At 44.7% G+C, this 15,893-nt stretch overlaps 1 protein-coding gene across 2 annotated transcripts in view; it reads right to left on the reverse strand.

Moving 5' to 3' along the window:
* Positions 1 to 15,893, reverse strand: part of CACNB2 (calcium voltage-gated channel auxiliary subunit beta 2) — a 315,627-nt gene that overhangs the window by 123,123 nt on the left and 176,611 nt on the right. The window contains exon 1 of one of the 2 annotated variants that reach the window (XM_044293752.1): positions 4,999 to 5,148. The exons of the other annotated variant lie outside the window; for it this stretch is intronic. Within the exon in view, the coding sequence (XP_044149687.1) occupies positions 4,999 to 5,031 (33 nt within the window). The 5' untranslated portion in view covers positions 5,032 to 5,148. Of the gene's footprint in view, positions 1 to 4,998; positions 5,149 to 15,893 lie in introns of those variants that run through there. 2 annotated transcript variants of the gene reach the window in all.

Consider the following 15,893-nt stretch of genomic DNA (forward strand, 5'->3'; position numbering starts at 1 on the left):
CAAGTTGAATGGGTCTCGATCCGTCCCGGCCGCCGTACGGATGTTGCCCGTGCATTGGGGACAGCAAACTGCGGTCCCCAATGCACAGAACGGATGCAAAGCAGAGCAATATGTTGGTACCCCCTGGCATGAAGGATGAGTACAACATTGCGTGACAACTGTTTGGTACACTGAGACAATTGTGCATCCTTTTTCCAAAGTTTTCATCGAGCAACGCGTCTCCTACAAGGTTCCCACTATACGAGGTACATACAATGCAAGAAAATAAGATTTTTTTTTCCACAGTTTTGCAACAGAAATGCTAAATTCTGCTGGGAATTTGTGGCCATACTAGCAAGGGACTTTTTCTGTTTCTGTGTCTCAACATCCCAATAGTGTTAATTCTTACACGTCACTGGGCGTCTTAGGTTTTATTCAGGCTGTGGCACAGGATATGGGTTTGGGGGCTAATGGAGGTCTGGTTAAACAAGGACGGCTTTAAGATCACTTACAGGAAAACAAACTTATTGATCTCCTTCCTCCCAAGTAACAAAGGTCATCATATCATAACATGCCGCCTACATCAACACTTTCCCGTCCGAAACGAGAGAGGGGCTTCATAATGTCTCCTTCACTTCCTTGTGTTGTCCTCTTCTGTCTAATTGTGAGAAGTTCTAATCAGCCACTCACTCCAGGGTAGCTCTTCACCATTACATCCACCACCCATGGGTTTTCACCCGGTTTTAGGCCTCAGACACACAGCACACATTAGCAGGTGGGGTCCTGATGGCTCTATACTACAGGGCACTCGGCACTCCACATGCCACCACATGGTGCCTCTGTATGGCACCATATTACAGAGACGTTTTTCCCTTCAAGCAAAGCTAAAGATGGAAAAGAACTCCGTGATAAGGGATCAGACAAAATAAACTGCTATGGGTACCATATTACACTAATGGGGTCATCGATCAAACTGGTGTAAAGTAGAACTGGCTTAGTTGTCCATAGCAACCAATCAGATTCCACCTTTCATTTTCCAAAGGAGCTGTGAAAAACAAAAGGTGGAATCTGATTGGTCGCTATGGGCAACTAAGCCAGTTCTACTTTACACCAGTTTGATAAATGACTCCATAAGTACCGGCTCACAGCGCCACTCTCCCACATTAGCAGATATTAGTATTATAAAGGAGAGGTCCCGTTACAGATTTAGAGACCAGGAACATAAAGGGGTAAAATATTGATGACCTAGCCTCCGGATAGTTTGAAGTTTGCAAATTAAGGTATAAGTTTATTGTATGACATGACATCACAGTTCACCGCTCCACTCTACAACAAGATGCGGTCACATGATGCACTGAATTATTTCCCTTTGCCACGTCACGTACGTCGCTACGTGACTCCCGATATCCTCCCGTTTGGTATCCTCTGGATAGGTCAACAGTCTTTGAGCGGTAGGGGGTCCAACACCCGGGACCAACTACACTCTATTACCCCGCTACAACCTGTTAAGTGTATTTGTACTGTCATCTTGTGCAATTTAATATCACATCCTCAATAATGTGCTTTTTCTAAGCCTGTTACATGTATTTGCTGTAATTTCCATGTACACCAGCAGGTGGCAGCAATGTGTTTAGTTCAGTTTAGCATATCTAGACTGGAATAGTACATTCCAGTTTAGTCCCCCCCCCTCTTTGAGGAGGTGTGGAATGTTCCTACATCCTGCCTCATGGGGAGGAAAGGAAGTTACCGTTAGTGTGCCAGCCACCCCGGCTAGGGGAAGGATGTGCTGGTAGGAGCTCCCAGTTCTAGGGATCCCAACCCAGAATATTGTCTCGGCTGAGACCAAAGCTCTTCATCCCCAGTCTGAGCCCTTCATCCTCAGCTCGTTGACAAGCAAGCAGCACCTCCAGAACTCCAGGAAGAACTATACCCTGTGAGCACAACTGTGAGTACATATCCAGAAACCAGCAGAAGCCAAATTCAGTCCCATAGACAGCAGAAGACAGATTCCTGCCACATATTACAGAGCCATAAGCAGACGACTAATCCTGCAGGAGAGCTCCAGGCACATGTTAGAAGCAGAAGAGATATTGATCCCTGCCATACATTGCCTATACCTGCTGGGACCCAAGACTATTGCTGTAACTCATATGGATTAATGCTGCCTTCAGTAAAGACAAGTTGAATTATATCCCAAGTCTGGATCTCATTTATTGTTACCAAATCCCTCAATTACTCCTACTAGCAGCACTCATTTATTGCAAGTGAGCCAGGATCCAGGAGTCCGGCCGTACCAAGGTAGGAGACACCGTTGACACTATACCTACTACTACACAGAGACATTACACCACTCTGGCATTCCTAACCTGGTACATGAGTTGCAACACCTTAAAGGGCCCTAAAACTGTACCCCGCGCACGCTGCAATTGGCGTCACGAACAAAAACTATAGACTTATATACCCCTATCCGGACCCACTGCATATTTTGGCGTCCGCCTAACAGTACCACGGTCCTGCTCATTGCACATGCACTACTTTTTTGCAGTGTGGACTCTGGGAATGTGGATTGCGGACCCCATTCAAGTGAAGGCGGCGGGCAAAGGGCGGGTGCCCATACATTGCCGACTGCAATGGCTGGCACACAGTCGTGCGCATGAGGCCTAACTGTGCCCCTATGTGGGCAACCAACCCAAAAAATAACTGCCATTCTTGCCCATAGCGACCAGTCACTGCACAGCTTTCATTTCGCATTCTGCTCTTCAGAAAATGAAAGCTGCGCTGTGATTGGTTGTTACGGGCAGCAATCCAATTTATAAATCCACCACATCACTAGGAAAGCACTTACTAATTAAGGCTACATGCACACCCCCGTTGTGTGTTTTGCGGTCTGCAAATTGCCGCCAAAACTGCAGCTCGGATGCAGACCAAAACAATGGCCGTGTGCATGAGGCTTAATAGTGATAGAAAACAACCTCCACTGGAGTTTGGGGAGAAATATCTGCTCATGTGTCAGGGTATGTTCACACATGGCAAAAAAAAAGCACATACATATCTGCCAACTGTCCCAAATTTGGCATGAAATGTTGTGCTGTCCCGGGCCGAAAACAGGTGGGGCTTCCACAAACCCCACCCATAATTGGGTGTTCCCATGGGTGGAGCTTACATGCCTCGATTTTACCAATTGAAACGTTGGTAAGTATGCACATATGAATGTACCGCTAGCATTTATCTGTGAAATATTTTCGTCAGTTGGTGCTATAAGAAGATATAGTCAAGGGAAGACTATGCCCGTTTTGGACTGGGGTTCCTGGGGCCCACCAGAGGAAATTATTCTTGAGGCCCAACCCCTATAGCATTAATAAAGTTCAACGGGTTTTGAATCATACAAAAAGACCTTTGAGGAAAGTGATCGGCTCCAAAGGCAACCAAATGGGTTTTCTTTCTCCTGGATCCTTACGTTCCATTATAGTATCAGAACGTGGGCCCACCGGAGGTTCCTCTGGATCTCTGGAGGGCCAGTCCGACACACCACTAGGTGCCCCCCAGGTCCACAATTCAGAGCAATGACATCAAGGAACCAGACAACATCACCACACAGGTCAATCTCTCCTACAGGGTGCTGCATGAAAACAAGCAATACCAACCGTATTTCATGTATGAACATCAAGGATGCCACCCGTAGAAGGGTTGGTATCACTGATGGCCAGTTCGCAGTGTTCGCCAGAGAACACATGCGGGCTGCCATCTTGACTCACAAGTCCGGCGATGCACAGGTAAGCCATTACCTGTGCCTGTGCCAGGACCCGGTCTGAAACAAATGCGGTCACCGGGAGCAGGCAGTTCCGAGAACAGCCCGATGAAGGCCCCCGGCGGCTGTTCTTGGAAATGCCTGCTCCCGGTGACTGCATTTGATTTCAGACCGGTTCCTGGCACAGGCACAGGTAAGGGCTTAGCTGTGCATCGCCGGACTTGTGAGTCAAGATGGCAGCCCGCATGTGTTCTCTGGTGAACACTGCAAACTGGCCATCACTGATACCAACCCTTCTACGGGTGGCATCCTTGATGTTCATACATAAAATACAGACCCAATTTATAGAAGTAAATTGGAGCACTACACGTATTCAGTTATCTTACCTTCATTTACATAAATCAGGATACAACCCCTGTACAGTAGACAGACGTGGGGTTGTCAGGGCATGCTGACTGCTCCGCCACAGCTTTATTAGGCAACTGCATGAATAGCAATTCCCCAATATAACGGATCTTGAATTATACATTTAATGGACACCTGTCAGCAGATTTGTACCTATGACACTGGCTGACCTGTTACATGTGCGCTTGGCAGCTGAAGGCATCTGTGTTGGTCCCATGTTCATATGTGTCCACATTGCCTTCAGCTGCCAAGCGCACGTGCAACAGGTCAGCGAATTTCATAGGTACAAATCTGCAGACAGATGCCCTTTGAGAAGCAGGAGCATAAAAATCATTTGGAATTTACCTACTAGCTAAGGCACTCGCTCGGCTAAAGTGAGCATCTAACAGATACCCTTTGCGCAATTGTTATTTATGCAATTGTCTAATATAATACTTAGGTGACAACATGCAGGCACTGTACTGTCTGGGCTCCTCTCCATTCCACTTCGATAATAATCAGAAAAGCAAAAAAAATAAAAAAAATAAACACACCAACTACAAATGCACAAAAATGTAAAGGATTGTGGGCACTAAATGCAATTTTTTTTCCAGCAATAACTACACTCCTACAGAGCCATTAAACAGAGTAGTCACCCAGCTTTCCCGCAGACTTTGACTGGGCCTAAACCTGCGCTATTGTGAAACAAATGCAAATTGCACTCCCCCCCTCCCTGCTTCCATCTGTGCAAGTGTCAGTCTCGACTGCAGTCCTGGAATTCCATTCGGGAATCACTGTTTTGACGCTGTCGTGCAAAGCATCTAAAACAAAAAATGGGAAAAATAAAAAAATAAAAGAAGGAGAGGATAAAATGAAAGCACTCTTACCTCATCGGATTCCTCGCTGCCATAGAGGTACATTGCCGTAGTCCCCCTAGCCAATAAACTAGGAAGTCAGCACTTCCATGAGGCGACAGACAAAGAGTTTTTGTTGTGGTACAGCTGGAATACGGAGATGTCTCTTTCCCACGCTCAGAGCTCTCTCACAATATATACTGGTTATATATATATATTGTACGTCTGGAGGGCAATGTCAGGCTGCAGTCAGCACAGTGCAACAGGCTGCGGAGGGCTCAGGGAAGCATTGCCGGGGAAGTGCATATCCGTTACTGAGGGATGGGAGGATTTACTTAGGAAAATAATGCAGGGTTCTGGTAAATGAAGGTGGTCACATGCTCCGGGGGGGACCAGTTCATTGGCTGCTCATGGACTGCTGGAACTTTCACAGACTACTTGGAAGTCTTCCTCTCTTTTTTTTTTTTTCCAGGGTGATGATAAACTCCAGTAACTAGGAACTACATGGTTACCTTATTCGCAGCGAAGCTACCAGCAAATGCAGACGAGGGGGGCCACCAGACGATATGTAACTCCCCAGAGTGGCATTACCACTTCTGCACCCTGCTACAGTCTTTATTGGTTAACCTCATGTCATCTGATGCATTTGTAACATCCCAGAGTTATGTTACTACACTCTTTTACCCCGCTACAGCATGTTAAGTGTAGGTATATTGTCATCTTGTGTAATCTAACATTGCATCCTTCATTATATGCATTTTCTAGGCCTGTTTTATATATTTGCTGTAGTTTTCTATGTACACCAGCAGGTGGCAGCAATGTGTGACCAGGAACCTAGTGCCAGTTTAGCTCCCCCTCTGTGAGCAGAAGTGGGCTGGTCCCATGTCTTGTCTCATGGGGAGGAGAGGAAGTTCTAGTTAGTGTACCAGCCACCCCAGCTAGGGGAAGGTTGTGTTAGTAGGAGCTCCCAGTTCTAGGGATCCCAAACCAGGATCTTGTCTCCTTGAGTTGAGACCAAAGATCTCCATTCGCAGCCTGAGCCATCAGCCTCAGCTGGTTGACAAGCAAGCAGCACCTCCAGTCCTCCAGGAAGAGACATTCCCTGTGAGCATAACTGGGAGTACTTATCAAGAGACCAGGAGAAGCCAAATTCCTCCTCAGCTAGTCAGGCCCACATCAAGCAGAAGATAGATACCTGCCATATTCTCCAGGCACATGATAGAAGCAGAATAGATATTGATCCCTGCCACATATTGCCAATACCTGCTGGGACCCAAGACTATTGCTGTAACTCATGTGGATTAATGCTGCCTTCAGTAAAGACAAGTTGAATTATACCTCAAGTCTGGATCTCATTCATTCCTCAATTACTCCTACTAGCAACACTCAATTTATTGCAAGTGAGCCAGGATCCAGGAGTCCGGCCCAACCAAGGTAGGAGACACTGTTGACACTAGCACTACTGCTACACAGAGACGTTACCCCACTCTGGCATTCCTCACCTAGTACGTGAGTTGCAACACCTTAAAGGGCCCTGAGACTATAGCCTGCGCACATTGCAATTGGCGTCCCGAACAAAAACTATTAACTATACCTACACCTGACCCAGTCAGCGCTTATTATTGCACCAGTGTGCATTAGTCCATATCCGGCTTACTGCACATTCATTCCAAGTCCTTCACAATGTGCATTCCTATTTCTATGTAACTGTTATATTCAAATGTAATGTGCCTGGTTCACCAGCAGGTGGCAGCAAACACAGCAGAGCTGTAGTTTGCTAGAATGGAACCTTCCATTCCATTCTACCCCCCCCCCCTCCCCACTGTGGAGGAGTGGGCGAGTCCCACTTTCTGCAGGAAGGGTGGGGACTAATTAGAGTCAGTTCCAGCTTACCCCCAGCTAGGGGAATGGTGTGCAGAGGGCACGTCTCTGCTGGACGTGTCTACGCCAGACAGAGCACCCTAAGCTCTGATGGCCATGGAGGCGAAAGCTTAAAGGGAACCTGTCACCAGGATTTTGTGTATAGAGCTGAGGACTTGGGTTGCTAGATGGCCGCTAGCACATCCACAATACCCAGGCCCCATAGCTCTGTGTGCTTTTATTGTGTAAAACAAACGATTTGATACATATGCAAATCAACCTGAGATGAGTCCTGTATGTGACAGGAGTTAGGGACAGGACTCATCTCAGGTTAATTTGCATATGTATCAAATCGTTTTTTTCACACAATAAAAGCACACAGAGCTATGGGGACTGGATATTGCAGATGTGCTAGCGGCCATCTAGCAACCCATGTCCTCAGCTCTATACACAAAATCCCTTTAAAGCCTCAGAAACCAGGAGTTTCTGGCCTGGCATAACTTAAGAGTTAAGACTACAAAGAGAAGTGCAGCATACAAGAAGAAGCAAAGTTATTCAGCCAGCCTGTCAGTACTGCAGAGCCAGAGAGCAACAGATGTAGCAGAGTTGAGTTTGCCTGCCAGAGTTTTAATGCCAAAGCCTGCTGGGACCAAGACAAAGTTGTAAGATTGTGTCTGAGGAAAGTTGATCAAAGTAAAGCTGCTATTCAACTTCATCACAAGGTCTGGATTCAATTATTTCTTCAAATTCCTCAACTATATTCCCCTATTTGTCTGCTTCGGAGCCAACGCCTGGGGTCCAGCAGTATCCAGGTAGGAGCACCGTGACACTCACTTACAATAGAAGGGACATTTTAGGCCACCCTATACCACTCGGCCATTGTTACCCCTGGGTACCACCACCAATCCCAGATATATTAGGGAATCATACTAGATGCAGTATACCGAAAAGAAGTAATAGAAAATACGTTTTCCTCAATCCCATAAAGAAAATTTAGAGCCAGACCCACATGGGAAGGGCTCATTCACACGGAAGTTGTTCAGCTGTTCCGTGCATTGGGGGCTGGAATTTGCGGTCTCCAATGCACCGGCACCATCCACGAGGCTGCCGTGATGGATCCAGACCCATTGAACTTGAATGGGTCTGTGATCTGTCCGCACCGCAAAAAAATAGAACATGAGAGAAACCCCACAGAAGCACTACGGAGTGCTCCGTCCTGCACCAATTGGATTGCGGACCCATTCAAGTGAATGGGTCCGCATGCGTGATGTGGGGTGCACACGACCGGTGTGCATGAGCCCGAACAGTTGAATCCCCTGACAGGCCCCTGGGCAAGGATGGGCCCCCGGCATCCCATCCCTTGCACAAGTGGCACATGGCACTGTAGACTGACGGCGCTACATATGAATAGCATACCTCCCAACTTTTTGGACGGTCAAAGAGGGACACATGATATCTATACAGTTCAGTCATTTTTTTTTTTTACACAATAGAGCAAAAATTATCTGAATATAGAAATTTCTAAAAATCCCAATTACATCAAATAATAAACTAACATACAAGGCGGGCTCTAATATACAGAGAGGACCAGACAAACACTTTCTGGACCAATATTGTAAATGCAGTAATGAAAATCTATTCCTCAGACCAAAAAGAGGGACATTTAAGGAGCAAAGCGGGACAGAGGAACTTGGGTGAAAAGTAGGGACTGTCCCTCCAAAAAAGAGAGACGCTTGGGAGTTCTGGGATAGGCAGCTTACAGCACCTCAACCTGCCTATGTTTCCATATAAGAAAAACCGTCAGGACAGCCAGTATCTTCTTTCCCTAAGGACCTGCCTTCTCGAAGTTGCTGCAGGAACCCAATAATCAATCATCTTGAGTGTCTTAAACCAGACAAAGTGGACCAGCACAACTAAAGTCATACAGGGTGCTGCCTACCTCCCCAATCAAGGATGAACAAAAAATGGAAAAACTAGGATAGAGGTATGAAATGGGAGTACTCCTTAATACTTAGCGAATTAATGTATGTTTTATTATGCATTAATGTCTGCTCAAATTCATGTTTTTGCATAATAAAAATACATTCATTTGCTAAGTATTGGGGAGTGCTTCCGTTTCGTACCTCCGATCTTGAGCGTCTTGCTGCTGCCTGCCGTTGTGTAAGATAGTATTCGCAGGTAGCTGTACACGGGGCCCCCAGAATGACACTACAGACAATTATAGCTGTCTATAATTTGTCCATTGGGGTAATGGTACAGGCAGTCAAAAAATAGTCTCTCCGTGTAATCCCCTGCAAATCACTATCCCGCTTAATAGACAACATTCTGAATGATCGCACATTTCAAGTAATCATGGGAACAAACAGCAGCTCCAAAATGAAGCTAAAGAACAGACTACCCCGAGGGTCAGTGCTTGCACCACTACTCTTTAGCCTGTACATCGCGGATATACCTCAAACTAGATCGAGGAAGTTTGGATACGCCGACGACTGGGTACTGGCAACAAGAAGCACATCAATGGAAATGACTGAAGAAATCCTAACAGCCGACCTAAAAGTGTTGGGAGAATATTTTCAAAAATGGAGACTCCAACCAAATGCCAAAAAAAAGGAAGTAACCTGTTTCCACCTTAATAATAAATTAGCTAATAGAGAACTTAATATACAACTTGAAAACAAGTCTCTAAAGCACAACCAAACACCTAAATACCTAGGTGTAACCCTAAATAGAACCCTGTCCTACAAGGAACGCCTAACAAAAACAGCTGAGAAGCTAAAAACGAGAAACAATATCTTCCAAAAGCTGTGTGGAACAACCTGGGGAGCATCGGCCTCCACTCTGCGCTCCGCGGCTCTGGGTCTTGTATTCTCTGCTGCTAAATACTGCGCCCCAGTATGGCTTAACAGCCCACATATACAAAAAATAGACACCCAACTGAACAACACTATGCGCATGATATCAGGGACTGGCAAATCAATCCCCGCGTACTGGCTGCCAAAATTTCACCTGAGGAGAAAAAAATGCTCTAAAGGGAGAATATAAAAAGATAATGGACAACAGAAACCTGCCGATACACATGGACATAGAAGATGCCAATTGTGGCAGACTCCGATCCCGTAAGCCACCTACCAAAACAGCAAAAATGATCACTGGAGGAAGGGCACAACCTCACCAATGCATGGATCCAAGTACATAACATGCATCACAACAACATGCCTATGCCATGCATTACCCAAACTCCACCGGGTTTCGACCTGCCACACAAAACCTGGTCCACGCTAAACAGGATCAGAAGCGAGCATGGGAGGTGCGCATACCTCTTACACAAATTGGGCAAACAAACATCCCCACTCTGTGATTGCTGAAATAACGACTATAAAACACCATCCGACAAGGTCCTACGATGGCAGCCCAGAAGATTTCCTGATGGCAGCCACTGAAGCGATTGAATATATAGACAAATTGGATGTTTGTCTATAAACGGACAAAGCCTGCTCTGTTCCACCCGGCCACACCTACATATTCTCCCTGCTTCATTATTGTTATCTCACTTTGCTAAGTGTTGAGTTTCTGCATGTGTATATGCCTATGGATGCGTTTATGCATTTTTATGTGTTGCTATTTTAGTGTCTATGCCATACGATAAATAAATAGGGAATTTTCTTGCAGCAGGAGCATCTTTGTAAATTACCGTACATTAGGGTTTCCCTAAAATTCTAACAAGAATACCCACACCTTTTACAATCACAAAATACACAATATTTTAAGCTCTACTTAATTATGCCCCAACCTGCCTAGAAGTGCCCCTTTTATGCAAATCTGAATGCAGCACTCCTCCTTGGGCTTCCATTCTATAAATTGAGCTATACCTTAAAGGGGCTGTCTAGCCTAGGAGCCAAAAAAATATAAATTTTATTTGCTGTCCACAGTCCCACCGCTCCTGCGTCAGGACTCCCTTCCCTTCACGACCCTGTTGGACCGCTGGCTTGGTCCTGTGACTGCTGTGTCCAATCACTGACCTTAGTGGTCACATTTTTCTTTACTTAGCTGCTTTTTTATTGCCATAATACAAATTCTAACAGTCTATTCAGTAGGACTATCAGCTGTGTATCCACCTGACTTCTCCACAACGCAACTGATGGTCCCAACCCCATTTATAAGGCAAGAAATCCCACTTATTAAAGCTGACAGGGCACACCTGTGAAGTGAAAACCATTTCAGGTGACTACCTCTTGAAGCTCATCAAGAGAATGCCAAGAGTGTGCAAAGCAGTAATCAAAGCAAAATGTGGCTACTTTGAAGAACCTAGAATATGACATATTTTCAGTTGTTTCACACTTTTTTGTTATGTATATAATTCCACATGTGTTAATTCATAGTTTTGATGCCTTCAGTGTGAATCTACAATTTTCATAGTCATGAAAATAAAGAAAACTCTTTGAATGAGAAGGTGTGTCCAAACTTTTGGTCTGTACTGTATATATACACAGTGTGACACAGTGAGAGGTCTGGGGAAACAGGTATTTTCCTCCCAGCATGTGCTGCTAGCCTGATTTACAGCCAGGCGAGGTAAAATACAGGAACGGATTTTAAATGCCGTTCGGGATTTGGCAGCACATGGCTGTCCTTAAATAGGCAGCTGTGCTCAGAAGCCATGTCGCTGTGTTGGGATCTGGGAGCCTTGTGTCTAGAAGAAGGCTTGCTACCTGTTTGGCGTGAAAACAGGTTGGTGCTGCTATGAGCAAGGACTCTTTGAGGCAGAATTGCCGCATGGTGTGAATCACCACCAACACCGCAAGGTGACTTTTTTTGCTTGAATATGACTGTTTATTTTGTCATTGCCTAAAGTGTGAATAAAACACTGAACTGTTTGATCCAAAGAACTTGTTGCCTCTATACTGCGTCCGCTAATCATGTCTACCAGAGTGAAACCCCACAATAGCAACCATTGAACTCAATGGGAGTAGTAAACATATGTATTCAGTGAGCTCACCCTAGTGGCAGCTGCAAGTAATGACTGTGGGCCACATAGCCATCACCTGGTCTGTTTCTGTGGTAGGTATGTCACTAGTGGTGTTTTAGTCCTGGGGAAGACTGGCCATATACAAGAAAATGTCATGGTGGACAAGGTCGAAGTGGGCTCCCCAAGCCCTTCTCATGGTCATCATCCATGTACACAACGATCTGTTGGTCTCAGTGTTAAATAGGAGTACTTATGTATCTGGCTGGTGGCCACAGGTGCCCTTCTGGATTCACCTGTATAGCCCTTTTCCCGGATGGTAATACAGTTGAATACTGCAGAGGGGCATGGGTGTCCATGGCACCTTGCTATGATGTTTACCCTCATAGGCCACAGGCCACTAAATGAGGCAGTGCACAAATGGCACAGAGACGCAGGCACAGGCTGGAGGAGCCGATCACAGATGGCAGTATGTAACAGAACTCTGATTTTTTATTTCTTTAATCGGTCTCTTGGGGAGCATAACCACAGAGGTCATTATTAGGGGCACTATATGGCATTTTTAATACTGGGGGCACTAAATAGGGTATTACTGGGGGCACATTTGGGGCATTATTACTGAGACCACAATAGAGGGAATTAATATTGTTGGAGGCACTATATGGGGCATTTTTATTACTGGGGGTATTATAGGGGCATTATTTTTCCTGGGGGGCACTAAAGGAGACATTATTACCACTGGGGGCACTATTACTACTGGGGCCACTGTAGTGGGGCATTATTACTACTGCGGTAATTATAGGGAGCATTGTTACAAATGGGGCAATATTTTGCAGTATACTGTATTAGTTGAAGGTATTGGAGAGGGAGACAATATTGCCAGCGGGCAGGATCACACTGTTGGGATACCAGGATAGGGAGTTTGTGTTGAGAGGGAGGGAAAGATGATAGGAAAGTAGGAAATCTAAGATGTCTGGCAGAGATGTGAGTAAAAGAAGTTATTATCATGGCAGTCTGGGCCAGATGGAGAAGATGAGGTAAGAGAACGTCTACATCAGAGGAAGCATCACTGGATGTAATAGTGCTGTGGTGCTGTATTCTCCTGTATATTTGGTAGTGCTGAAAGACCAAGCAAAATGCAGAAAGGAGGGCTGGCTTAGTGCTGTAGCCTACGCCTCATTTCCTGAGCTCCCTGATTCATATCTTAGCTAGAGACAAAAGGAGGAGGAGGACAGTATGTGGCAGCTGGTGCTGGCCACCACAGAAGGGCAGCTGTTTAGAAAAGTAGGAAATCTAAGATGTCTGTTTGGCAGAGATGTCACTAAAAGAAGTTATCATGGCCGTCTCATATCTTCTTGGGCAGTATTTTGTGCTGCACTGTGGTATTTGGTTCTGTGCTGTTTGAGAAGGCACTGGTGCTCTTGTGAGCGCTACGGTCTTCTGTGTGCTCACCAAGCAGATTGCCGTACATTGTATAGTGGCTGTGCTCGGTATCGCACTCAGCCCCATTCACTTCTATGGGGCTGAGCTGCTCCTAGGCCACGTGATCAATAAACGAGACATCACTGGCCTAGGAAAAGCTGGAGAAGGCCGCGGCACTCATAGGAGCGCCACTGCCTTCGGGGGAAATGAGCCTCCCTAGTGTTGAGATCAGCTGGTTTAATTTAACAAGGAAAAGGTGATAAGCTGCCACCGAACATCCTTGTGTCACTTATCTCTCAGGCAATGAAGGAGCAGATGCTGAGCTTTTGATGGTTGGGCTGTCCTACATCCATTAGAGCCGATCCTGCCGAAATTAGCAGAATCAAAGGATTGTGCAAGGCTGGAAAAAAAGTCTGCTGTAATTTCAGTAAACATCTTACATGTGATAGTGACAAGGGAGAAGTTTTGATAGGTGGGCTCTGGGTGCTGAATTCTGTGCCCCTTCAACTGAGATTGACTGTCCTCTAAAGTTAAAGATGATAGACTTCAATTTGTTAATCTTCAGTTTCCGAGGACAGCTGATCACAGCCGAAGAAGTACAACACTAAACTGAGCACTTCTGCCCTTTTATTTCATACAGCATTGGATTGAATTTCCTTGACCCCTCCCCCTTTCAATTTCTGTTATGATTGCACATTTAGGACTTATCATGAAAGGGTGTATTAGGATTTCTGGTGGCTGTTGGTTCCAAGGTAAGCTAAAAATTATCTTCTGCTAGACCCTATGGCCCCTGTTTTATAAGGGGTCCGTTATTGTGTCAGAGCTTTGGACCACCAGAAGATAGTCTTGTTTTCTGATGTGCCAGTCAAACCCTGATTTTGAGAGATTGGTGGGATCTCATTGCTTGGACATTACTGCTAAGAAAATGCTCATAATAACTGGCACTCATGGGCTCTACCCTGGCCCAGGTGAGGATCAACATTTCACAATCTCCAATTTTTGACCCACGCCTGTGGTGGGAGAAATTTGTTATGAGACACTTTTGTGGACTACTTTATCTGAGGGACATCCACAGGGTCTCCAGTAGGGTTTATATTTGAGGATCACACTTTTCAGGGGGATAGCGCCACTGATGGTCTAGATTCTATTTTAAACTTTATATTTGAGTTGGATATGGACATCCCCTCCTTCTCCGCACTTTTAGGCACTAAATTGTGACAACTTAAAGGCTATGGATACCTTTGAGGACTTTTTGCATTATTGCATTGTACTCATTTTGACCTAAAAATATTTTTTTTCAATTGATCTTTATATAAAAAAATGGCATCCCCTTTGTTGGTACAGCCTTGAAATTCTCTAGGATCAGGCTCTGTGTTTCAACTGTTTCCCGTCAGGTAGCTCAGCTGATGGCTCCTTATCTCTGATCTTCTGACCTCATAAACACTCATTTAAAGCTCAATTCTTATTTTACTGCTAGGAATATGGCTTAAATAAGTGTTTATGAGCTGTTAGTAGTTCAGAGATAAGATATATACATACCATGCAGATAACAGGGTTAACTCCTTATGACAAAAACTGCTATTTTTATTTTTAATAAAGACCAATTGAAAAAAGATTTTTTTGGCCCAAAATGAGTAAAATGCAATTCTAAAAGAAAAATTGCTCCAAAAGGTGTTCATAGCCTTTAAAGACTATCTCACATAGAGAACTGTGAAATAGTAGCCAATTTTATTGTAATCTATTATTGGGCATATTTTGCCGGATCAGTAAGATTTGTAAGTGTGTGGCTAAAGTGCTGAGGCACCACTATCGTCAAAATTAAAAAGGGTCAAAACAAAAAAAAAAATTGTTCAGTTTTAGAGAAAAATCAGGAAAAAAAAAAAAGAATAGATAGAGAGTTCACATGTGATATACCCTATGGCCAATGTCCTCGTACAATAGTATATCCCTGAAGGTGTTAATATTTTTGACCTTTGACTTGTAATGCTGCTCTGTCTTTCTTGTCCTTGCTGTTGGCTATAGAAACTTAATTACACTAAAACAAGCTAGAAGCTTACAGTTATTCAATTACCTCTTTCACTTTGAAGAATTTAAGGTAAAGGCAGTTGTTAGAGGACTGTCTGTGATGTAGGCTGATTTTTATCGTTGCCAAAGGGGACATACAACAATCAGCCATAACGTACCTGGTATAAAGGCCCCTATTGGAAGAACCAATTGTTCCATACAACTTATGTTCTGTACTCTAGATACATGCTCTCTAGTTATTCTGATAGCTGTAGAACTACAAAATGTATAGATCAGAAAACATATCATGTTGGTGGTTTTTCCATCAAGACCATGTGTGGTGCAAGAACCTGTTTCCCCATTTCTAATTTGTTAGATGCACAAAGGGACAGGTTAATTAAAGGGGTTTTCTGACAGATTTTTACTGATGACCTATTCTCTGCATAGGTCCTCGGTATCTGATCGGTGGGGGTCCGACACCTGGGACTCCAGGAAACCCCTTTGAGCCTGTAGACTACGTGAACTTAGACAGGCGGCTTAGATGTGCTTCAGATTTGGCCTGGTGGCTCAGGCTGCATGATAAATCTAGAACAGGGTTAGACAATTATGTTTAGCTTTATACCAACTATTGGTTGTGTTTGTTTGAGAAGGATTTTTTTTGCCAGAATTGTGGCACAAAATG

This window comes from Bufo gargarizans, chromosome 5, assembly GCF_014858855.1.
Source record: "Bufo gargarizans isolate SCDJY-AF-19 chromosome 5, ASM1485885v1, whole genome shotgun sequence".
Taxonomy (NCBI): domain Eukaryota; kingdom Metazoa; phylum Chordata; class Amphibia; order Anura; family Bufonidae; genus Bufo; species Bufo gargarizans.